This window comes from Engystomops pustulosus, chromosome 1 (assembly GCF_040894005.1).
Source record: "Engystomops pustulosus chromosome 1, aEngPut4.maternal, whole genome shotgun sequence".
Taxonomy (NCBI): Eukaryota; Metazoa; Chordata; class Amphibia; order Anura; family Leptodactylidae; genus Engystomops; species Engystomops pustulosus.
In genome coordinates this window covers 118788142-118812880 of record NC_092411.1, presented here as the reverse complement: position 1 = coordinate 118812880, position 24739 = coordinate 118788142, and the positions used below count along the sequence as shown (strand labels likewise).

The following is a 24739-nucleotide window of genomic DNA, read 5'->3' as shown; positions in this document are numbered from 1 at the left end:
TTGTAGGGTTTCTAAGCTAATCCTGGCCGATTTCTTACCCCAAATAAGTGTTCTGAATAATCTTTGTATTTTATTGAAGATTCCAGTTGGAATCCACACAGGGGAGTTGTGGAGAGCATATAAAAATTGAGGCATAAGCACCATTTTACAAAGATTAGTCCGTCCTATTGCAGATAGGGGGAGGCGACACCACGTGTCCACCTTGGATGTCGCTCTCACAAGCAGAGGGTCTATATTAAGTGTTACATATTCTAACACCCTAGGCGAGATCCAGATGCCTAGGTATTTAAAAGTAACGACCGATTGAATTTGGTGCAAGTCTAGGTTGGGTGGGATGGGGTCTAATGGCATCAGTACCGACTTGTGCCAATTTGTTAGACCAGAGTAGCGGCCAAAATCATTCAACAGAGCCATGATTGGGCCCAGAGAGCGCTCCACGTCTCCTACAAACAGCAGCATATCATCTGCGTAAAGGGCGATGCGTTCCTCCAATGTTCCATAGCTAAATTCCTGTATGTCTGGAGAAGACCTAACAAGGCAGGCCAAGGGCTCTATAGCCAGGGCAAATAGGAACGGGGACAATGGGCACCCCTGTCTAGTACCCCTGTGAAGTGCAAAAGACTCAGACAAAAGCCCATTCGCCCTTATTTGTGCTCTGGGTGAGCCATATAGCATCCGTACCCATTTAATATACTTGGGCCCAAATCCCATTTTCCTCATGATCGCCCACAAGAAAGGCCATTCACTGTCAAATGCCTTAGCGGCATCCAGCGATAAAATTGCTCTGCTCCCTTCTCCCTCTTGCTGTAGTTGCAGGTTCAAAAATAGTCTCCTAAGATTAATAGATGTTGACTTGCCTGGCATAAAACCAGTCTGATCTCCATGAATCAGTGTCAGTATTACCCTGACCAACCTGTTTGCCAGTACTTTAGCTATCAATTTCACATCATTGCACAACAGTGATATTGGTCTATATGCATCTGGTAACAGCAGGTCTTTGCCAGGTTTTGGTATAACCACGATAATGGCATCGCTCATGGAGCCAGGTAATTCACCCATTCTTTCGGCAATTTTAATTACCTCTAGAAATTCTGGTAGTAGTAAGGAGCTATAGGTTTTAAAGACCTCACCAGGTAAGCCATCCGCCCCTGGAGCTTTTTCATTCTGCACTGTTTTAAGGGCCTCCTCTAATTCTTCTAGATTAATCGGGGCCTCTAACATCTGTCTCTGTTCTCTGGAGAGTGCGGGCATATTGATTGGATCCAGAAAGTTCTCGATATCTTCTGGTGTATCCCTAAGTCTAGAGGAGTAGGTGTCCTCATAGAATCCCCGGAACACCTCTAGAATGTCTTGGTCTGAAGTAACTATTTCCCCATTTGCCGAGGTCAGTGAACGCACCCTGTTAGACTCTTTCTGTGCTCTTATTACCGAGGCTAATAGCTTGCCTGTACCCTCCCCTCCTTCAAAGTATTTCTGTTGGACGAAAAACTTCTTAGCCTCAGCTGTTGCCATTACATGAGACTTAAGAAGGTCTTGGGCTTCTATCCAGTTTGCCTTAGCTTCCTCCGTTCCAGTGTCTACAAAGCATCGTTCAGTGTCTTGTACCCTCGTTTGTAGCACCTGTGTATATGACTTCTGTTTGGAATTGTGAGCGATAATGCCTTTATTAAAGCAGTCTCTGATGAGTGATTTTAATGTGTCCCACACTATCAGTCTGGAGGTGGTGCCAATGTTAAATCTTAAAAATTCCTTTATTTCCCCAGGTATCCTATCTGTCGGTCGCAGAATCGGTATCCAGAAGGGGTTAAGCTTCCAGAGGCGCTGTCCCCCCCCAGTGTCTGCAGCCATTTTAAGCGTAACCAACACTGGGGAGTGGTCAGACACACTTCTAGGAGCATATTCCACCCCTGCCACCATGTTCAGCATTCTATCGTTCCCAATTGCCAGATCAATGCGGGACAGGGAGTTGTGGGAGCTCGAATAACATGAATATCTTCGTGTCGTGGGGAATTTATGCCTCCAAATATCCGTCAGTCCCACCTCAGCCAGAACCTTAGCCAAGGAAGTGTCAGGACTATTAGCAGGAATGTTACCTCTATGATGTCTGTCATAGTATGGGTTAATGTAGTTATTGAAATCCCCTACCAAAAGTACAGGGATAGCTGGGAATTCCATAGCCACGGATATAATTTTATTCAATATAGTTGAGGAGTAGGGCGGGGGTATATATACTGCTACTAGTAATATTTCCCTTGTATAATACATCTGAGAGCAATAAAGCGCTGTCTGGGTCAATACTACAGCTTAAATACTGGAAAGGTATCGCTCTGTGTACCAGTATGCTCACTCCTCTAGCATGTGAAGAGTAAGTAGAATGATACGCAGTTCCTATCCAGGATCGACCCAAGCTAGCTATATTAGTGTCTGCAAAGTGGGTTTCAGATAAGCAGTATCAGCCTGCAGTAATTTGCCTAGGGCTGTAACTACCGCATACCTTTTAACGGAATCGCCCAATCCCCTGACATTCCAGGCTACTATATTAATCTTAGTCGCCATTGTATGAGAGGTCTAAAAATAAAATTGCTATGCACCTGATAATACTCTGCAAATACCCGGTTAGGAACCAACATACAACAAACAAACATAAAACCACGCGCCGTAGGCGCAACCTTGGGGAAAAAAAGTAGCTGCGGCCTGCAGTTTGCCTGCTCGCAACATAATGCAGTAGTGAGAAAAATCATTACAATGTAAGATAAAGTCACTGGTAGAGTGTGACCCGCTATTCAACTTTAACTATGAACAGTTTGCACCCTGCAATTACTTTTTAGAACTCAAACATGTGTATACTTGCAGCTCCCGGGTCAGTGTCCAGTTTGGCAGACAGTCTATTCACGCTGAGGGCTACGCCGTCGCAGTTCGTTGTCGTGAGCATCCAGCCAGGATGTAGCTTCTTCCGGTGAAGTGAAAAAATGCGTAGCTTGCAGCGCCACCACTCTCAGCTTTGCTAGGTAAAACAGAATATGGTAGATTATATTGGCGCAAGCGCTGTTTCACCCCCATAAATGTGGCCCTTTGCTTTTGAACCTCAGCTGAGAAATCGGGGAAGATTGAGATCCGGTTTCCATCAATGCGCAGATTTTGCTTCTCTCTCGCCTTTCTCAGGATGATATCTCTATCCTTGTAATGTAGAATGCGTATGAGCACCGGTCTCGGGGCATTGCCTGGTGGCAGGGGTCTGGATGGGACCCTGTGAGCACGTTCCACAGCAAACAGCAGAGTCAGGGTTTCTTTGCCAAAAACAGATAAAAGCCACTGCTCAAAGAATTCACTCGGGTTTCTGCCTTCCACCTTCTCCGGTACCCCGATGAGGCGCACATTATTACGCCGTAGCCTGTTTTCCATATCATCTTGTTTAGCTAGCAGGGCAGGTATGGAAGTATGCATACGTGAAACATCCCTCTTGACTGGCGGGAACTGGTCTTCCACTTCTCCTACCCTGCCTTCTAGGGCCCCCATTCTCTCTGAGACCTTTTGCATGTCATGACGTATAATATTAAGGTCTTCCTTCACACCACCCACTAGCATTGTGAGTGAGGAAATAGCATTATTACAATTATGCACAGCAGACAGTACCTCATAGAGAGTTGGTTCAGAGCCTGTGGCAGCAGGATGTGGGGAGGCAGTTGCCTGCTCTTGCAGCACACGCTGTCCACGTGGTGGTCTTGGGGTGTCTGGTGCCCTGGACCTCGTTGCGGCCGCCATGTTGGATTGCGGGGTCGGCAGAGACGGCCAGTCCTCACTCCTCTGATCTCCCCCCGAGGATTCCGGCTGCGGATCGCAGGCAGCCCGTGGGCAAACTTCTGAAGACGGGCCGCCACCTCTGCAGGATCGATGGCCGCACGACCCGCATGCTGATCGCTGCCGGTCTGTTCTCCCGGCGCCTCCCACGCCTTCTTTTTGTTCCCCCCGCCGGCCATGGAGGATCGTGGGGCTCTCCGGGCGTGAGTTCCTCGCTACCGAGCACTATAATTAGCAGGGTGCCGGATAATGTAAGGATGTGTAGCGGGAGCTCAGCCAGCGTGCGACCGCTCACATCCTCCGCTAAGCCACGCCCCCACCTGAAACTATTCTACTCTACAAAAGCTCAATGGCTCCTTCCATTCCGCGCCCCGTCATGTGCCCAGACAGTGGGTTACATCCACATGTGGGGTGTCCTCTTACTTGGAAAAAAATCCCAATATATTCCTAGATACATTTTCTACTTATATTCAGTTTGTGGGAATAGTAGTGAATTCCAAATAAAACCTTCATTGTGTTTGAATGTCTGTAAATACACAAAGGATTAACAAGCTTTCTACCTGCTGTTTTGAATAGTTTGAGGGGTGAAGTTACTAGAATGTGGTGATATGTGTGTGTGTGGCGGGGGTTCTATTAACAGAACTTCCAAAACCCCTTTAGAAATAATATGGTCCTTAGAATCAATTCAATTATTTTAAAATTTTCTTGAAAAAGTGAGAGAATGCTGTTTTATTACGATTCTAGAAAGATCAGAAATCAAACAAAAGGACACTTATAAAATGACACCAACACAAAGCTGAGATATGGTAAACAGCTGGGACCCTGCTCTAACAGTCTGTATCGCTGTTAACCCCTTTCGATCCCGTGGTCAGGGAGGCAGACAGTCCCTCTCCTCCAGGGACTGACTGCCGTCTTCAGTGCCGATCAGCCAGGGACCTAATGAAGGCATCTGCCTGCTCAACACTTTTAATGCACTGCAATACATGTTTATTGCAGTGCATTAGTATGAACTAGTGATCACATAAAAACAAAAAAATTAAAAATAAAATTCATAAAAATGTCCCCTAAAACAAAAAAAAAATTAGAACCCCCCCCCCCAAAAAAAGCCTCCTCACAACATGTTAGGTATCACTGCGTCCCAAAGTGTCCAACCTATATATAGATAGAAAAACGGTTATTCCTGGTGGTGGACGTGTTTGTGGAGCCCCTGGGGCCTAGTTCCCACGTAGCATTTTGGTTGCACTTTGAAACGCAATTCAAAGGCTCCAACTGCGATCGCATGGTTGCGGTGATCACGAGTGGAGCCTTTGGGTGAAGACACATATGGCGTTTTTGGGCCGTTTTTACTAAGTGCGTTTTCAGATCGTTAAAAACGCATGCATTAAAAAACGCATCCATTTTTTAAAAACGCATGCGTTTTTTGATAATGCATTCGTTTTTGTCCATTTTTCATTGCGCAATTTCGGAAAAACCGACAAAAACGGATGCGTTTTCAAAAAACGCATGCGGTTTTTAAAAACGGATGCGTTTTTTAACGCATGCGTTTTTAAGTATCTGAAAACGCACTTAGTAAAAACGGCCCAAAAACGCCATGTGTGTCTTCACCCTTTGGTTTACACTTCCAAACATTACCAAAATGCCACGTATGAACGTGACCTCAGGTACCACAAACCCTTATCTCAAAGAATTTGTAAACTTTTTATCATGTTAGTTAGTAACCAATTTGGGTAGGAAGACTAGCAGTTTGAAAACATTTTGAAGTTTAAAAATAGCTAATTTTTTTCAGAAGGTTTTCCAAATTCACCTTTTTTTCATAAATTATTGGTCCGTTTTTTAAGCATTAGTTTTCAGTCAGTTTTTAAAATGCATCAGATTTTTACCGTTTACCATACACTTTAATATATAAACATGTTCAAAGCAGCCAAATGCATAGTAAACGGTAAAAACGCATTCAATGAAGAGTTATAGAATTTTCTAATATACTTCTTACTTTCAATTCCTCAGTTTTCCTAGATCTGCTTGCTGGCCTTCTATAAGAACCTTATTGTTTACTTCCAGTGGATAGAAATCTGTTCATGTGATGTGATGGACATGCAGGTGCACAAGCCGTTTGTATCACACAGCTCTGATTATGCTCTGTAATATAACAAGTCATGCACCTGCGTGTCCATCACAAGACCACGGAAAGATTTCTATCCACTGGAAGTTAAACATAGAAGGTCAGCAAGCAGAGATATAGAAAACTAAGGAATGGATACAGAAAGTATATTGGAAAATTGTACAACTTTTCATCACAAACAACAACATCAACCCACGAATACAGCATAAATGGACTTACTGAGAAAATGGACTTACTTTTGTAAGAGTGTCTGGATGAAGTTTGAAGCTCAGTGTCCAAAGGTTACCAATGAAAGGGAATGGAACAGGCCCTGGTGGAAGATTTCTCGTGGCCCATATTACTTTTAGATATTTAATGGTAATAAGGCAGCTGAGCAGCAGTAATAACAGCACAGAGAAACTTAACATGACCAGAATAAGCTTACAATTTGCTGAGTGATCCAATGATGTTTGTTTGGGTGTTGCATTATCAAAGTCAGCTCAAGCCATAATATATCTACTTTTAGTCCATCCCACATTTTCCTTCTTTGTTAATGAGTAACCCTTTCTAGACCCATCAACTTGTGCTTATTACTATGCAACTGAGACTACATTCACACATCTCATCTGTCCAGGCCAGGCCGCATTCACACATGGCATTGTGTCTCATATTTTGTTGCATTTGCCTCGTCAAAAATGCAACAAAAAATACAGCACAACGCTGCATGTGAATTCTGCATCTGCGTTTTGGCCAAACCCCCTCTCACTTGTGTTTTGGATGCCTGTTAAAAACGCAATGAAAACGGCACATGGGAAACTGCCCTCAGTTTCAAAATGCAATCGAAACAGGGAGGAGCTTGACCTGGGCGCATACGTGTTTCAACTGAAATGTATGCAATCTGTAATGAGTGCCAGATGTTTTACATTAAACAATGCAAAACAACAGTATCTCATTAGTAATTGCATGCATTCTGGCCAAGACCCTCCCCATTCTAAATGGATTGCAACGCAATCCAGACACAGCGCTTGAACACAGCCTGATGGTGTGGTCACACATGCTGTTAGCGCAAGCGTTTATGGTAAGCAGAAACCGGTGTCTTGCATTTAAACAATACAAGATAGCAATCGAATGCGATTTCGTGAAAACGGAAATGTGATCAGGCCATGTGCTAGCATTGGTTTTTCAGATGCAATTTTCAAGTCAATAGCGGATCATAATGGGTGAGAACATATCACTGAGGGCGCATTCCCACATGGCGTTTTTGAAAGTCGGAGGGGGTCTGCCTGAAACGCATGCGTTTCCACATTTCATTGCAAACGCATATGTGTTTTGGCCAAACCCCCTCACACTTTCATTTTGAATGCGTTTAAAAATGTAACGAAAATGGCACGTGGGAAGGCACCCTGAGGGTCTTAGAGTGATAACACACGTGGCGTTTTTAGGGCGTTTTTGGGTCGTTTTTAGTCAGTTTTCAGATCGTAAAAAATGCATGCGTTAAAAAATAGGTTTGACCAATTATCTTAATCCAAACTGGTCAGAAACGCATGCGTTTTTCAACGATCTGAAAACACACTAATTAAAAACGGCCTAAAAACGCCACGTGTGTCTTCACCCTTAGTGCATGCGCATTCACACAATGCGCTTTGTTTCCTTTTTCAATGTGTTAGGCCGCGGTCACATGTACCGCTAGACGTCCGTTCATAACGCGACGCTAGCGCACAGGGGGAGGTCCTCGGCCCCAACGCACATGCGTTTCCAGAGAAACGCATGCGATCGGCTTAACAATCGCATGCGTTTCCCTGGAAACGCATGTGCGTTCGGGCCGAGGACCTCCCCCTGTGCGCTAGCGTCGCGTTATGACGGACGCCTAGCGGTACGTGTGACCGCGGCCTTACACGCATGCGTTTATCTTTCATGTCATAGATTCAAGCAGGTTCTTTGTAATTATTTTATATGGGTTATCCGTGTCCTTGTACAATTGATGTGTTTTGTTGTTGTCGATGCGCCTCCAACGCAGCAGAAAGTCTAATTGTATTTGTGTTTAAGAATTAAAGACGGATGGATGCGTTTTGTATATTTCTTTTCAAAGTGTGTGTTTTGCTTTATTTCCAAGATGCTTACTTCTCATGGCTCGTGCGTCTAAACACCGCAAAGCTACTATGGACTGTGTTTATTATATTTTCTGCGATTTTACCTCACAACAATACATCATCTCTCTTGGTGACGGAGCAGTGAAGAGGAAACCTCTGAATTTGGATGCCTACCATTTAATATCTTTGGTTAGTATTTTTTTTTGGACTTTTGCCAAATTTGTAAATGATAAATAAGTTTTTTTATAGTATCCAAAGAAGAAGGCAACAGACAGACCTGAGAAAGCGCAAAATGGTCCGTCGTTTGTGGCGTGCCCGGCTCCTCTCTTGTGTATCCCGCTGGCTGCATTAAAGACTGTATATTTTTGGTGAGTGACCGGCCTTCTCTTGCCTTCTTCTTTGGATATTATATTCCTTGCTGCATTTCCATCAGAGTGCACCACCTAACAGCTATCTTCTGTCTTTTTCTAAGTTTTTTTTAATAGATTTAGTGTGTTACATGGAAGTTATTTATGAGGTGCTGAAAAATGTGTGATTTATGCTGGGGTGGATTTATCCAAATGTGGGCTTTAGGCTTTCCTGTCATTGAGACCATTAGTCCACCTTCATGTATTGCTACTTTGCACAATGTGTCAAATTTCTAAAAGGTGTTTTTTATTTTTTCCACTTTTTAGGTGGTTATGTTTTTTGGATATTTGTTAAGCTTCTTGTATTTTTGTCCTTTGTTTTAATTTATTAAAAAGTTTATAAACATGTACTATGTGCAATTTTAAAGGGGATTATACATTTTGTGTTTGATTTATTAATACTGCCACACATTCTCTATTGCGGTTATTGTAGACGAATTTATGGTGGACGTATATAAGGGTGTCAACTATCAGCCGGAAACACGTCCCCTATATTCGTCTATAGTTTCTGTGTTCAGTATGGTGAGCACAACGTGTTTTTTCCAAGTAACAGCATGCTCTGTTGCAAGAAAGGCTTTGCTACTTGATTTCATATTGACAGTGGATTGACTAAAAGTGCTTGTCTGATTCCCTCTCTTTTTTTTTCCCACTACAGGGGCTGGGCAGGCTGTATGCTACAGGGGCTGGGCAGGCTGTATGCTACAGGGGCTGGGCAGGCTATATGCTACAGGGGCTGGACAGGCTATATGCTACAGGGGCTGGGCAGGCTATACGGCACAGGGGCTGGGCAGGCTGTTTGCTACAGGGGCTGGGCATATTATATAGTACAGGGGGCTGGCAGACTATATACTGGGACCAATGCATTTCCCGTCCACGGCTTATACTCAAGTCAATAGGTTTTCCCAGTTTTTTGTGTTGAAATTAGGGGTCTCGGCTTATACTCGGGTCGGCTTATACTCGAGTATATATGGTAACTTGGGGGGTTGAAAGTGTTTCCAATAAAGTTAAATTCAAATTTTATGATAACATTTTTCCAAAATATAGCATGTAAAAACTTACATCAGAGGTATATCTGGAAGAATATTCCCCATGGTATGTTTCCCTGAATGGTAGTCAGTCACTCAGGACATGATTTTCTTGTAAATTTGTTTGCAGAAGTCCATTCCGCCTGCATTCAAAATCTACCTTTATGTCTTGCATGCATTCGTTTTTAACAAAAATTGTGGGGTTTTTTTGCGTAGCAAGCACCATGACGTATTACCTTTTAAAGACTATTTTTGGACCATGAATTCACATGATTTTTTTTTTTTTAAATGTGACTTTGATAGAAAGGATGGACAAGGGGGAACTGTACAGTTGTACAGGAGCACAAAGGTGGGGACTGAGAGCTCATGAATGAGAAGCACAAACAGGTTTGGTGCTGATTCAGATAAAGCATCCAAAATAATCAAAAGGAAAAGCAAAGCTGTGATATTAAACAGAGGATTACATCATGGTGCAAGACAAACAATAAGATTGTATTGCAAATGCTCCTTTAACCCCATAGCGCAATAAGACGTACCTGTACGTTTTATTGCGCATGGGGTAGTATGAAGAGGGTTCACGGGCTGAGCCCTCTTCATACACGCCGGGTGCTTGCTTCACAATGAAGCAAGCACCCGTCGCTAACACCCGTGATCGGTGCTTGTACCGATCGCGGGTGTTAGCAAAGCTGCCGGCGGCATTAACGAGCCGGCGGCACGTGGGCGCCGCCATCTTGGCTCCGATCGTCGCTCCCCGTGACGTCATCCGGGAGCGGCGATCCATTGCCGTGACAGCCTCGGATCACACAATGATCCGAGGCTATCATGTTTTAGGCCATCTATTACAATGTGCGATCTGCACATTGTAATAGATGGTGTGCAAAATCCCCATATACTGCTATACTGTAGTATGGCAGTATATGGTAGGATCAATCAGACAACCTAGGGTTAAAGTACCCTAGGGAGTCTGAAAAATAGTAAAAAATTTAAATAAAAAAAAATAAAAAATAAAAAATTATATTAAAAAAACCTAAAAATTCAAATCCCCCCCCTTCCCTAGAACTGATATAAATATAAATAAACAGTAAAAATCATAAACACATTAGGTATAGCCGCGTCCAAAAATGCCCGATCTATCAAAATATTAGATTTTGAAAAATATAAAAAATTCTATAAAAAGTGATCAAAAGGTCGTACAATTCTAAAAATAACAGCATTGAAAACGTCATCAAAAGTCGCAAAAAAAATGACAGCACCCACAGCTCCATACACCAAAGTATGAAAAAGTTATTAGCCCAAGAAGACAGCAAAATGAAGAATTTTTTTTTTTGTACAGGAGGTTTTAATTTTTGTAAATGTATGAAAACATTATAAAACCTATACAAATTTGGTGTCCATGTGATCGTATTGACCCAATGAATAAATTAGACATGTCATTTGGAGCGCACAGTGAAAGACGTAAAATCCACGCCCACAAGAAAACGGCGCAAATGCGTTTTTTCACCATTTTCACTGCATTCAGAATTTTTTTCCCGCTTCCCAGTATATGGCATAGACCAGTGGTGGCGAACCTATGGCATGGGTGCCAGAGGCGGCACTCAGAGCCCTTTCTGTGGGCACTCGGGCCATCGCCCCAGCACACCAGACAGAACTCAAAGAATCTTCCTGTAGTTGCAAGCCACTTAAAAAATGCTGCTTTCAGACATATTTTGATGCTTGCTTGTCTATTTAGAACTATAGGAAGAGGGAGAATGAGTAGACAAGGCCGAATTATATTTGGAGGACCTCCTGCTGGCCCCCTGATTCTCGGTGTACAGAGGGACACTGGAAAGAAGCTAAAATGATGAAAATTTTCCATCTTTCTACTGTGTTGCTGTCCTCAGGCCAATCTGATTGAAAGTTGTTGATGAACAGGGAGTAATAACTTACTGATTTAATTTTTGGTTGGCACCTCACAATAAATAAGGGGGGTTTGGGTTGCAGTTTGGGCACTCGGTCGCTAAAAAGTTTGCCATCACTGGCATAGACAATTAAATGCCATCACTATGAAGTGCAATTTGTTACGCAGAAAACAAGCCATCACACAGCTCTCTACATGGAAAAATAAAAAAGTTATAGATTTTTGAAGGTGGGGTGTGAAAAATAAAGACGCAAAAGCGAAAAAGGGCCTGGTCTTTAAGGGGTTAATAATTTTTTTTTTTTTTTTAAATGAAAGAAAGACCTACCGAAGAACCGAATTAAGTATTTGTATTTATTTAAAAAATGTACATACATATTGCATTTTAATATGCACTTTTGATGCCAAAATAAACTAACACAAAGTTTAACCTTTCAACATCCTACAGAACTCAAGGAAACATCTCTTCAGAACCGACACCAGAAATCCTGGACAGTGACAATAATGATGATAGAGAGTGAAGTTGTACACGTGATGCAAAGAGTTAGCGCACCTGATATGTATGATGGATTCGGAACAGTGGTTGCAGGTCAGGGTGCGTTCACACGTTGCAGTTAAAACTGCATCGCAATCAGCTTTGAGGTGGTTTTAGGTGCAGTTTTGTCAATTGAACAGGTGAAAGACATGAACTGAATGACGTTTGTGGAGCAGGTTTCCCCTTAAAAATCAAATTCACTCGTTCAGTTCATGTCTTTCACCTGTTCAATTGACAAAACTGCACCTAAAACCACCTCAAAGCTGATTGCGATGCAGTTTTAACTGCAACGTGTGAACGCACCCTAAGTGCCGAAAACTCCCCGAATCCAAAAGGGATACATTTAGGGTGCGGTCACACGTTGCGTCACGCTTGCGTTTACCGCAAGCGATATTTTGTTTTGCTAGGGACGCAGCCGAGACCTACTAATTGAAGTCTATGTGACTTCATATGCATGTGCAGTCGTTGCTTTCTTCAAATCTGTGTGCGGTTAATAAGTAGTGGTGGAGAGATATATCGGACAACGGATGCGTTTACCGCTTGCGTCCATGTCTGTGCGTAGCGAAAGTGTTGCGCAATGTGTCTGGATCGTGTGGAGCGTGTGTTCTCGCGACATTTGGGAAAGGCGCCAAAGTACCTCAGCAGTTCACCCGCCCTTTTGTGTGTTGCGCACTCCGGACAGCAGTTGCAGCCGCGCGGGAGTGGTGTAAGGAGACTGCGGCCTATCAGCGCCCGAACATGGATGTGTCGAAGCTTATTGGTCTTGTAAGTATTGTCAGTAATGTGATTTTTGGCCTTCATTATGTGTCTGTGTCTTTTCAGAATTAAAGTTTACTGTTATGATACAGTGTACAAATGTGTCTGCTAGTGTTATCTGCAAAGTAGCTGATGTTGTGTAATAGTTACAGTCATTTCTTTTTTTGTCCAGTAATATGAATGTATTTTTTTTTTAATTTTTATGAAAATGCTAGTGTGCTTAAATGATGTGTGAGATTAATTTTTTTTTTTTTTTTTTAACACCCCCCCCCCCTTTTAAAAAGGTGAAAAAAAATGTGGAATGCATGTTTGGGAATGAATTTTTTTCCCCATCTTTACTGATGACCGCAATAGCTGCCTCAACAGCAATATGTATATAGAGTTTACAATACATGCACAATAAATTTAAATATTGGGGCAGATTTATCAAGCAGTCTGGAAGTCGAAATATTTCCAATTGCCCATGGCAACCAATCACAGTGCAGCTTTAATTTTACCAGTGCTAATGATTATTTTAAAGGGGAGCTGTGATTGGTTACTATGGGTAGCTGGAAATATTCTGTCTTTCAGACTGCTTCATAAATCTGCCCCATTATTTTGGGTCGACAATCGGGCAGACCACATGATCCATTCACCCATTATGGACGCAGGTTGAAATTGCTATCAATTTCCACTGGGTCTGTGTATTTGAGTGTTTATTGCCTTTTCTAACAGTTCTTTTGATTTGGGGGGTGGGGGGAATTTTTGCTTTCTAGACATTTTCCGTTATAAAATTTTTTAATCAAATTTCTTCAACAATCTTGAGTTCAATAATCCTAGAAGGTGAGACGGTACGGACAATATACTGCAATACTACTGTATTACATTATATTAAATTTCGCAAAACTATACTGTACAATGACACACAGCCTCAATGTAATGAATATGCAAAAGTCATTCAGCCTCCGTTCACATGAAGACCCAAGGCTAGCATGGCAACTGATTGTCGCACCCCTTATGATTTTCGGGGGCCAGCGAGTGCGTGTAAGATTGTGGCTCAAAAGCGTCGACATGCTTTTAGTTCATCCAAAAAAATTGTAAACTCCAGAAAATGCTGCAACCATACAATGTGGGTATTAGGTGTGGATTTTTTCTGCAATATGCAGCGAAACCAATCTCTGTAGGAAGAGGGTGCAGCCAAGCATTGTCGAAAACATATCTAATGTCTATATTTTTAAAAATATATATATATAAAAAATGGGTATATTGGTCCGCAATTTTGCACATTATTGCGATATTTTTGGATGTGCCCCAAAAACACCCTGGATTATGGTGCTCGTGATTTCATTGTGGCGCATCACCACTGTCATGCATGCAACACCAATTGGGGGCTGTTGCCGACGGACAACCCCCCGGGTTGTGACAATACACAAACTGTTTTGAATTAAAAAAAAAAAAAAAAAAAAAATTAGAAGTACCAGGAAGAAGCTGTTGAACGGAGACAGAACTCAGCGCAGAATAAACAGGCATGACTGAATGTCGGCTGAACCAAACCCTCATAGGACTAGGCATCGCAGGATTGCGTCTGGATCGGGTAAGTATATCATCATCTGTCTCCGTTTCTTTTTAAAACTGTTTTCGGGACAACTCCTTTTTTAGTGTATAAATAATGTATTGGATGCATAATGTGGCAATGTTTTTACATGTGTTAATACATTTAATAAAGTTAAAAAATAAAAAAATTTATCAAACCATTAAAGGGAAACTACCACCTCCAATAGACCTATATAGGTAGATCGGGTGGTAGGTTGATCAATGGGACGTGAGGATTGCCCTTTTTAAGGGCTAATCCTCCCATCCCAACACTGTTTTGGGAACTTGTATCTTTTTTTTATTTTTTATTTTAATTATGCGGCTACTGGGGCGTTGGGTAGCCGCATTTGAGGTTGGACAAGGCGGCTACTCCACGCCCCGGTAGCCCATTTTTCACCTCCTACTCGCCATCTTCGGTGCACAGCAGCTCGTAGCTGCGCGCCCTCGTCCGACGATCCTGCAGTCTGCGCATGTGCACAACAAACTGCAGGATCGTCGGACAAGGGCGCGCAGGATTGAAGATGGTGAGTAGGAGGAGAAAATAACGGAGCAAGGAGTAGCCGCCTCGAGTAACCTCATATGCGGCTACTCCACGACCCAATAGCCGCTTAATAAAATTACCATAAACCTTTGGTAAAAGTTCCAAGCAAAAGTGCAGGGACGTGAGGATTAGCCCTTAAAAGGGCTATCCTTACTTCCCATTGATCCACCTACCACCCCATCTACCTATATAGGTAGATTTGTTGTCGTACGTTTCCTTTAACCATTAGGTATTCACTGCGTATTTTGGGGGGAATGCTGTTATTATTTTGTTTTCACATAAATTCGACAATTATGCACAGAAGCAATACGTACAATTTTGACGTTAAAAGTGCCTTGCAGGTCAAAGCCAGGCCCCAACTTTGGGACAAAACATATAAGGATTATTCTGACAATCAAAAGAGAGAAAATCTTTGGCATGAAATATGTCTGGAGATGGATAGTAGATGGGCTTCACTCCCATCGCGTGAAAAATGGAGGCAAGGTTTGTACATTTGCTAAATTTGTAAATTTACCTATGTGTGTTCATGAAATACATTAACTTCAACCTTTATACTTTTTTTAAATTTTAGAAGAGGAATTGCGCAAAAGATGGCGTTCTTGTAGAGACCGCTTCCGGAAAGATCTCGCAATTAAGGAAAAAAGTGGCTCTTCTCCCACCAACAGGAGGCCGTATCAACATTTCGACGAATTAATGTTCCTTGCACCAACACGGAGCCTGCGATCGTAAGCATATACTTTTCTGTTTCAACCAATATTTTACTTTCATGGATTGATACTGCATTTTACATTAATATTTGAAAATTTAAGGCTGTATATTAATAAGTTGCATATTTTTTCCAGCACGCAAGGCAATTTTGTGGACGAAGACTCCAACCAGACGCGTGAAGCTGACATGGAAGATGAGTCGTTGCCAATGTCCCAAGGAATGGATCAAGATAATGTCACATTTGAAGAGGAAATGTTGTCTCCAGTGGTTGCAGAATCTCCCCCGCCTGTGCCTGATGAAAGTCTCCCGATTGCGGGACGTACTCGCGCAGTTCGACGCAGAAATACTCAGCCGACAACTGCAAATGTGTCGGCAATTGAGATTGAAGCAGTAAACTTACTGCGCAAGGTGGGTTCTGAAGATCTATATGATGGTTTTGGCCATCTTGTGGCCGGCCAATGTCGTAATTTGCCAACTGAAAAGCAAAGCACCTTCATGACATTTGTCGTTGGCATAGCTGAAATATTTGCTAACACACCAATTTTGCCTGGTGCAGATATCATCTTAAAACGCTTACGCAATGCACTTGCTGCACCACCACCCCAACTGCTTCCCCAAATTCTGCAACAAGCTGCTCCTGGCCGTAGACCCACATTTAGTGCAACTGCTTTACAACAGCCTGTACACTTGCCACGACCACCTGTACCCGTCTACAACCCACCATAATTCCAGCCTGTCCAAAATCCATCTTACCTTGCATTACTTAATGCGGAGCTACCCCCTTGGGAGCCAAATGCACCCTTGCACGTGCGGCCAAATTTGGCCCAAGCACAGCAGTTGGAAGAAAATCTGCCCAGCGGTAGCCAGCTTGGACGAGATTTTCATGGTGGTAATTAAGTTTCATCACTTTTTTTTTGTTTTAAACAATAAACAATGTGTTCTTTCCACAACGATAGCAGCCTTGTTTTTGAAAGATTCAAATTGATCTTTCTAAGTTCAGAATTTTCATTTTACAAAGGAACATGCACTTGCGTTTTCCAAGTTTATGGCCAATGCACCAAAATTGCAACGTTTTTTTTCTAATATAGCAAAAAAGTTGCATGGTAAACATACTACATCATCTCCTTTAAAATAGTAATATTGCAGAAAACATGCAATATTCCTTTCTATTTGAAAGCAAATACAGGCTTGTTGAGTTATTTTAAATGAAAAATATGTGAGGTATGTAACTGGTTTGTTTACAATTAATTTTATGTAACAAATAAATAAATATTAAAAAAAAAAAAGGTTTTTTGAAAATGTTAAAATCTGTTCAATATGCCAAAGTAACAACGTCTTTTTGTTTGAAATGGGAGTAATGGACGTTTTTTTTTTTTTTAAAAGCTTTTGAGTAACTATTGCATACATTATTTTAAAGACATTTAAACAATTTAATTTAATAATATATAAGTAAAGGAACAATTGCCGCACACTGTAAGATTTGTCAAGATTTTTTTGCCTGTTATGCCACTATAATGCCATTCACAATTGCAATGCTCCGAACACATGAACGTTTTTATAAAACATTGTTACTTTGCTTTTTAAAAAGTTTCTGCAGCAACTTAGTGTGCTAAGGTACAACATTTATAGCTGATTATTAACTTTACAGTCCTGCAATATACAAATTTTTTTGCCTTTTCCATAACAAAGATGTGGCATTGTTTATCCTTCCACGTTGCAAATAGAGTCATGTCACATATTTGCATACAATAGTGGCCCTGGCTAGTAATTTTTTTCAAAAATGAAAAATATACCTACTGGAAAAACATTTAAAATGTCCACATATTAGAATGGGGAAAACTTAAACTTTACAAACTGTCAGTAGCATTCACCATTGGGAGTTCACAGCCAAGGTATTTGCATCAAAGTATAAAAGCACGCTGCCACAATTTCACATGTTAAGCGCAGCAAAACTGAAATGTAATTCTAAAGTAAATTTACGTTTGTTTGGCTGCGCTGCACACATGAAATGAAATCAGCAAGCGCTTTGAGAGTGATTTGACAAATGGCCAGAACATTTTTATGTTTGGATATCTTGTTTTTATGGTATAAATGAAACCCTTTTTGAAAAAATTTAAAAGATAACAAAAATTGATACATATACCTTGGCTACTGAACTACATTTCATTTCCATCTTCTTGACCCAAAGAAGAAAGATGGCAATGTGTAAAATAACATGCAACGAGTTTGTAAACCAAACAAAAAATGCTTCAATTTACATTTGTAAGTAATATGTCAAAACCATAAATGCTATAGGCAACCGCTTGCAAGCCAACAATTTTTTTTTGGTAACAATCCCTTTGCAATAGTTCACTCAATCGCTTTTAATCAAAAAACCACAGCACAAATGTCTTAATGAATACAGAGCGTTGCAAACAAATCACAGTCAATTTGTTGACAGTTTGGCTAAAATTATTTCAAATATTAAAAAAAAAAAAAAAGAGAAAATGTCATGGACAACATAATGTCTAAAAGACATCATTGAAAGCAAGAAAAATTTCAGAGGCTCAATGTTTGGTTGCACCTTTAGCTGAAGATAAGCCAAAGGATGCTTGCCATAAAATTAATAATTACGTTTTGTTGCAATCACAAATTTTTACAACAAACAACTTTAGCAAAACTGTGACAATAATTTTGTGATTGACGTCAAAACCCTAAAGCAAATGTATACTTTGTATCAGGAAATTTATGAAAAAATTTGAAAAAAATCTTGCTTGTTTATTGTGTTTTGATAGTATTAAAAAAAAATGCATAACCAATATCAGTGTCTTTCCTTTTTGAACAACAAACAAGTTAATGCTGAAATATTTTGTGATTTCAGGAATAAAGTTTTATTGCGAACATTTTTTAAAATATCAAAAATTTGTATTAAAAACAAATAATAGATATTTTAATTGTAATATCAAATTATAAATTTCAAAAAGGCGTGCAGGTAAGTCATATTCCAATCAAATTTCAAATACCGTATATACTCGAGTATATTCCGACCCGAGTATAAGCCGAAACCCCTATTTTAAACACAAAAAACTAGGAAAACCTATTGCCTCGAGGGTGAAGCCGAGGGTGGGAAATGCATTGGTGCAGCCTCCCAGTATATAGTCTGCCAGCCCCTGTAGCATACAGCCTGCTCAACCCCTGTAGCATACAGCCTGCCCGGCCCCTGTTGTACGAAAAAAAAAAAAAATGTACTCAACTTTCCGACGTCCACCATAGGTCCTCTTCTGTCTCAGACTGTCCCAGACAGAAGAGGACCTACAGGTGATGTCTTAAATTTTTTTTATTTTTTTTTAATAAAAAAAATACAATTTTGGAAAGTCTGTTAGATTCAAAACATATTGAACATGGGCATACAGATTATTTACACGTGACACATGACATGTGCAGGACTAATAAAACTATAATCCAATTAATTTCAAAAGAATTGCTAGCTGGTTAGGTTGGTCATGGCAGCGTTTGTTTTGCTGACCCTTTTTAAAATACTTGTCATATTTCAATGTCTACATGTTTGTGAAAAATCGGATACCTTTTTTTCAAGATTGTGAAAACTTTAGTAACAAATGAGGCAGACAGAAGGAATTAACCCAGCTACTAGGCTAGCATTGTTATTACGCAAGTCAAAAGGCATTTAACCATTTTTTTAGATTTCGACTTCCTATGGCTTGTGTTACTTATTTTGGTCAATGTTATAGTCCGAGAGGCTAAATTTTCAATAGGAGTGCATCACAATATGGAGATTATCTTCTTTACGGATTTTGCACTAACATGTCTCATTTTGTCTGGACAAGATGCAGTTATGTATAGCTCTACATGATTTTCATGAGGCACCAACATGTACAGTGATTTTTGTCTCATCCAAAATGCAGCCATTTTGGGCTCAAAAAAAATAACTACAACTTTTTTAATTCTGCGTTTCGAAACAGCATTAATATTTATGGTAAAAACAAAATAGTATTCACATAGTATTCATCAAGTAAAGTCATTGTTTGAGCTATAGAATATTGCCAACAATATGTTTTTTACCCCTGTTCCAAAAAAAACAAAAAATAGAAATGCAATGCGATTAATTATGGAGTAGATTTTATTTTCAAATGTCTATTTATTCCAAATTTTTTTACAAACATTTTGTCACTCATTTTTATTGTTCGAAAAATTATTGACTATCATGCATCTTTTGGAATAAAATAATTTTCTTACAAATAAAACAAAAACAAATTCAATGCTACATTCCTCGAACACTACACAGTTAAAAAGATGCAACCAAACTGATTAATTTTACTTTTCAATATAAGTAGTCAATGCATTTTGCATTAAATGCAAAAAAAAAAAAAGGAAATTTATAAGCATAAAGTAATGAGCTCAAGTTTTTTAAAAAAATTCATTGTATAACATATACATATTGTTTTTCACACCAGTGGCAATTTACATTAAAAATGATAAAAAAAAAAAAGAGCAAAGGCAAGTAGCAGCAATAGTGCTAATTTAGGACATGTGTACACAGTTCTGAATGTTTAATTCTTTAGAATTGTTATTTCCAAACTTAAATTTTTAAAATTTGCAAATTAATTTAGGGCATGACTGTATTGCCAGTTAACACCACCTTGGGGGCTATTAAAAAATTTAGCAAGCTCATCCCTCACTCTCCAACCAGAAATTGCTCGACAATTGCATAGTGCAATTGTATTTTGGCCAACATTCCCATCATAGTGCCGGAGTTGGTCGCGATGATTAATTTTGTGAGAAAAATTGTGTAGAACACAACATGTTTTTACAACCAAATCAACAGTTTCTACACTTAGACACATAGCTGTGCGAAGTACCCGCCACTGGCTGGTTAAGATGCCGAATGCACACTCAACTACTTTGCGGGCGCGTCCAAGTCTAGTATTATACAATCGTTTTTCCATTGTAAGTCCTCGTTGACAAAACGGTCTTTGCAAATGAGGATTTAGGGCAAATGCTTCATCCCCTACAAAAAAATGAGGAAGGCAGATGTTAGTTCCCGGAAGAGGTGCCGGGGCTGGCAGATTGGCATGTCTTTCAAAAATGTGTTTTGATAAAAAGCTGCTCTCGAGCACACGCGAGTCGTTAGTGCTCCCATAAGCACCAACCTCAATACAAATGAAGTTGCTATCACTATCTGCAATAGCCAAAAGCACTATTGAAAAATATTTCTTGTAATTGAAATATTGTGAGCCAGAATTTGGTGGTTGGATAACACGCACATGTTTGCCGTCCACTGCGCCCAGACAATTTGGGAAAGCCGTTTTTTCAAAGAATCCATGTGCTATTTCCTCCCATTGCACAAGGGAAGGTGCAGGCATGACGAAAGGTACCATCTTCCCCCAAATTGCCTTGCAGGTATCTTTCACAATTCCACATATGGTGCACCGACCAATCAAATATTGAAGGTGTAGCGATGAATATTTCTCGCCTGAAGCAAGGAATCTGTTAAAAAAGGTTTGATAAATTTTAAAACTACAATCACAATCAATAAGAGCACAATTGGGTGAAGTCGTTCAAAATTATAAAACCAATACATAGTGGAAGATTTTTTTACCCGTCGTATTTGCAATACAGCAGCGCATTCTCGGCGGTGGAGTTGGGTCCGTCCGGAATTCATTAAGGCAGTTCCTCCGACGTTCAACAGGTGGCGCAGCTGCCATGAATATCATCGGAACGCACTTGAAAACACCGAGCCGGGCTGAGTGAAGGTAAGTGCAAGCTCCCCGACTCAGCTTTGCTTTTTAAATGTGGTGGTTTATCCAAATCCAGGGGGTTTGTATTTGACCCCATCCCCCTTTTTTTGACACGTGCATGCCAGCAGCCATGCACCACAATCCTATTGCATTGGCAAAAAACATGGGGCAATGTAGGTAAAATGGCCCCAAATAGCAAAATTACTGGTAACACGTTGGGATAATACTAATTGGGTCCTTAGTAAATGACCCCCATTTAGTTTATTTATTTGTGGAAATAGAAAACCCAAAAACGCCGAAAAAATTGAAAAAAAGGCCATTTTACATACACAAATAATTGAGAGAGTCGGACTCATCGGACTATAAGGCGCAGGGTGGCGGGCGTGGTGGAGGCCTGGGGGCGGAGCGTAGACCCGACGGGACGCAGCGACGCGGGGAAGGTAAGTGGGGAAGGTAAGGGGGAGGTGGAGGAGGGCAGCGGACCATACTTACATAGGTCCCCGCTACCAGAGACAACAGATCTCCATCGAGAACTGCAGACCACGCGGCAGAAGTTTTTCGTGCCGCGTGGTCTGCAGTTCCCGCTGGAGATCTGCTGTCTCCAGGAGCGGCGACCTATGTAAGTATGGTGCGCTGCCCTCATATAGGGCGATCCGGACTATAAGGCGCACTTTGAATTTTCATGGAAATCCAAGGCTTTTAGGTGCGCCTTATAGTCCAGAAAATACTTGAAAAATGTTTATCTAAATGTAGCTATTAAAAAACATTATTAGGTTTGCCACCTTATTGGAAATTATGTCTTTATATTTAATAAATTGAAATGTAAATTTTAAAATTATTAAATTAATATATACTCACCGCAAACTTACAAGTAAACGCTCCTCTGGTGATATTGCGCGTCTCATTACAGTGTCAGAATATGTAATTTCAGTTCTGCAAATCTCCAGTAAAATATCAAATTGTTCAACAGTTAGGCGGCAGTAGGCTTTGAATTTTTCAGGATACCTGTATTTGTTAAATTTTGTTAAAATTGCACATTTGTTGAAAAATTATTTTTTTTATCTTTTAACTATACATCTCTATTCTTTAATTTTTATTCAAGCAACATTGATTGAATTGACAATGGAAAAGCAATTTCAGAAACCCAAATTGTCATTTTTGGATCATTTATTTTAACCACAAAGCAAAATATGGCCATTGGATCCTTTAACAACACAAATTGGCAAAAATCATTTTTGTGGATGTACTAAATGTATTTTTAAGAAAGTCAAGACATGCAAGACAATTGTAATTTTCATACATCCACAAAAAATTTTTAATCCAAAATCTTTAAAATTCCAACGTGACTCTTTAAAAAATGACCATAGTATAAGCAGCAATGAAAACCAAGGAAAGTTCAGGCTCGCTCACCATCAGGTGCTCAATCCAAAGAGAGTCTCCACTCTTGTAGCATATAGTACGAAAAAAAGGGTAGATCGGCACTCACTGGGAACATTCAAATTCATCAGCAATTTTATTCATCTGTAGTTAGGACAATATACACATCACGGCAAATACAAAGATAAGGTGCTCTACACAGGTTACATCTTACGCGTTTCAGACCATTAGGTCCCTAGTTATTGATCTACCATTTTTTTAAAACCATAGTCTAAGCTACACCAAATATGTTGAAACAACAACAAGTTGAAAGTTAAAAAAAAAAAAGGTAAAGAATTTCACAATACAATGCATTGTTCACAACTGAAAATTATATTGACAGGATATTGGCTAACAGGCCCCCCTAAATGCAGTCTGCTATCACCCTGTGGTATATTACATGCAATTCTCCTGTAGAATGCAGTCTGCCCGCCTCCATGTAGTATCCAGTTTGCCAAGCTTCCCAAATTATTGATGCAGCTGACCCCCTGTCCTAGTAGAATGTTTGGCTGCCCCTTTCTATGCATAATTCCACACCTTGTATAAAGTTTATTGCATTTTTTTTTTAATTTTTTTAATAAATGCTTACAACATTAACAATTGCCTGAAGGCGTCTAGGTCTAAAAACAATGTAATGTTAATGTGAAATTGGTGCAAGTGTCTTATTGTTGAAAATCGATAGTTTGTTGGATTTACTTAACTTTGGGTTTCAGATTTTAACATATTAAAGTTAATTGGCAACATTGAAAAAATTGATGTGGACAAAAATGCATCAAAATATCCATAAATTCAATTTAAAGGGTTAAACCCCCAGTTTTGAATTACGAGCTAAAGATTCGTATCAACCATCTCCTGTCGATATATCTTTCATTCACCTGTATATTTATCAGTTTCCTATAATCGGCACATTTTTTTATTTCAGAAGGTGTGTATCAAATTTAATTTAACTTTGTATCTCTCTGCTAGTGTTTATATTTCTCATATCCAACTCCTTTTTATTGACGTTGGTTGTTAGTTATAATTCTCTGATATTATTCAAATTTATCTTCTATCCTTAAAATTCCAAATCCTAATTCATTTCGATAGCTAACACATATTAAACCGGACTGTAATGTTATTTGAAGAACTGTCCATGTCTCCATGGGAATCACAACCTATTCTAAGCACCTCTATTTTTTGGCGTGTGATAGAAGATCGGAGGACCGGGAGGGGGGGGGGGAAACTATGCAAACACAGTGAGAACATTCAAAAAGTTTGTGGAATTTGCCAAGCGCGCCATGGATCTTTTGCAAACACATGATCCACCGTGCTGGCCATCATTTGCACCATAACCGTTGTATCTGCTTTAAAATTGTGCTATATGACATTTTGAATTAACACACTACAGTGAGATTACGGCAGACTGTCAATGGTCACAAAATACTTTATTTTTTGGACGCAAATAAGATTTTTATGCATGGCTCTTTGTATAGAACCAGCATAGGCTGGCATCATTGTGTGGGAAGAATGTCTGACCATCAAGATCCCTTTTAAGGACAGCACCATGCAACGGAGCCATTGTTGGAACCTCATAGTTTTGAAGAGGACCTTTCTTTCAGGAAGTTTATCAAAATATTGAATTTAACCCCTTATCACCGACACTAGTTTTCAGCTCAATGACCAGACTCGATTTTTCAAATCTGACATGTCTCACGATAATTGGTTATAACTTCGGAACGCTTTAACATATCCTGGTGATTTTGAGAATGTTTTCTCGTGACACATTGTACTTCATGTTAGTTATAAAATTTAAGTGATAAGTTTTGCGTTTCGTTCTGAAAAAAAGTGAAAATTTGGCAAAAGTTTGTAAAAATTCTTCATTTTCCAAGTTTGAAATGTTCTGGTTTCCAGACAGGAAGTAAAACTACCCAAAAAGTTTGATAATTAACATTTACAGAATATCTGCTTTATGTTGGGATGATATTTTATGCTTCCGGTCATTTTTCTAGGATGTTATGAGGTGCAGAACTTTAGGTGCGATTTTTCTTATTTTCATGAAAATTGCCATAACTCACATTTTGAGGGACAACTCGGCTTTCAGGTGACTTTGAGAGGCCTAAATAATAGTAAAACCTCATAAATTACCCCACTATAGAAACTTCACCCCTCAACGTATGTAAAACAA

General features: G+C 40.1%; 3 protein-coding genes across 4 annotated transcripts in view; 2 read left to right on the top strand and 1 right to left on the bottom strand.

The window, feature by feature from the left end:
- The window catches only part of LOC140132515 (cytochrome P450 2J4-like), a 36984-nt gene extending 30471 nt beyond the window's left edge, over nt 1-6513 (bottom strand). For both annotated transcript variants that reach the window (XM_072151407.1, XM_072151416.1), the window contains exon 1: nt 6154-6513. In XM_072151407.1, coding sequence (XP_072007508.1) covers nt 6154-6324 — 171 coding nt within the window. In that variant the 5' untranslated portion in view covers nt 6325-6513. The remainder of the gene's footprint in view (nt 1-6153) is intronic.
- Nucleotides 6514-6870: 357 nt separating this feature from the next.
- The window catches only part of PGM5 (phosphoglucomutase 5), a 154543-nt gene continuing 136674 nt past the window's right edge, over nt 6871-24739 (top strand). The window contains exons 1-2 of the mRNA XM_072151397.1: nt 6871-6974; nt 11761-11901. Of these exons, the coding sequence (XP_072007498.1) occupies nt 11875-11901 (27 nt within the window). The 5' untranslated portion in view covers nt 6871-6974; nt 11761-11874. The remainder of the gene's footprint in view (nt 6975-11760; nt 11902-24739) is intronic.
- Nucleotides 15003-16616, top strand: LOC140084603 (uncharacterized). The gene is made up of 3 exons (XM_072126469.1): nt 15003-15199; nt 15288-15441; nt 15559-16616. The coding sequence occupies exons 1-3, from the start codon at nt 15010-15012 to the stop codon at nt 16148-16150; spliced, it is 936 nt and encodes a 311-aa protein (XP_071982570.1). The 5' UTR covers nt 15003-15009; the 3' UTR covers nt 16151-16616.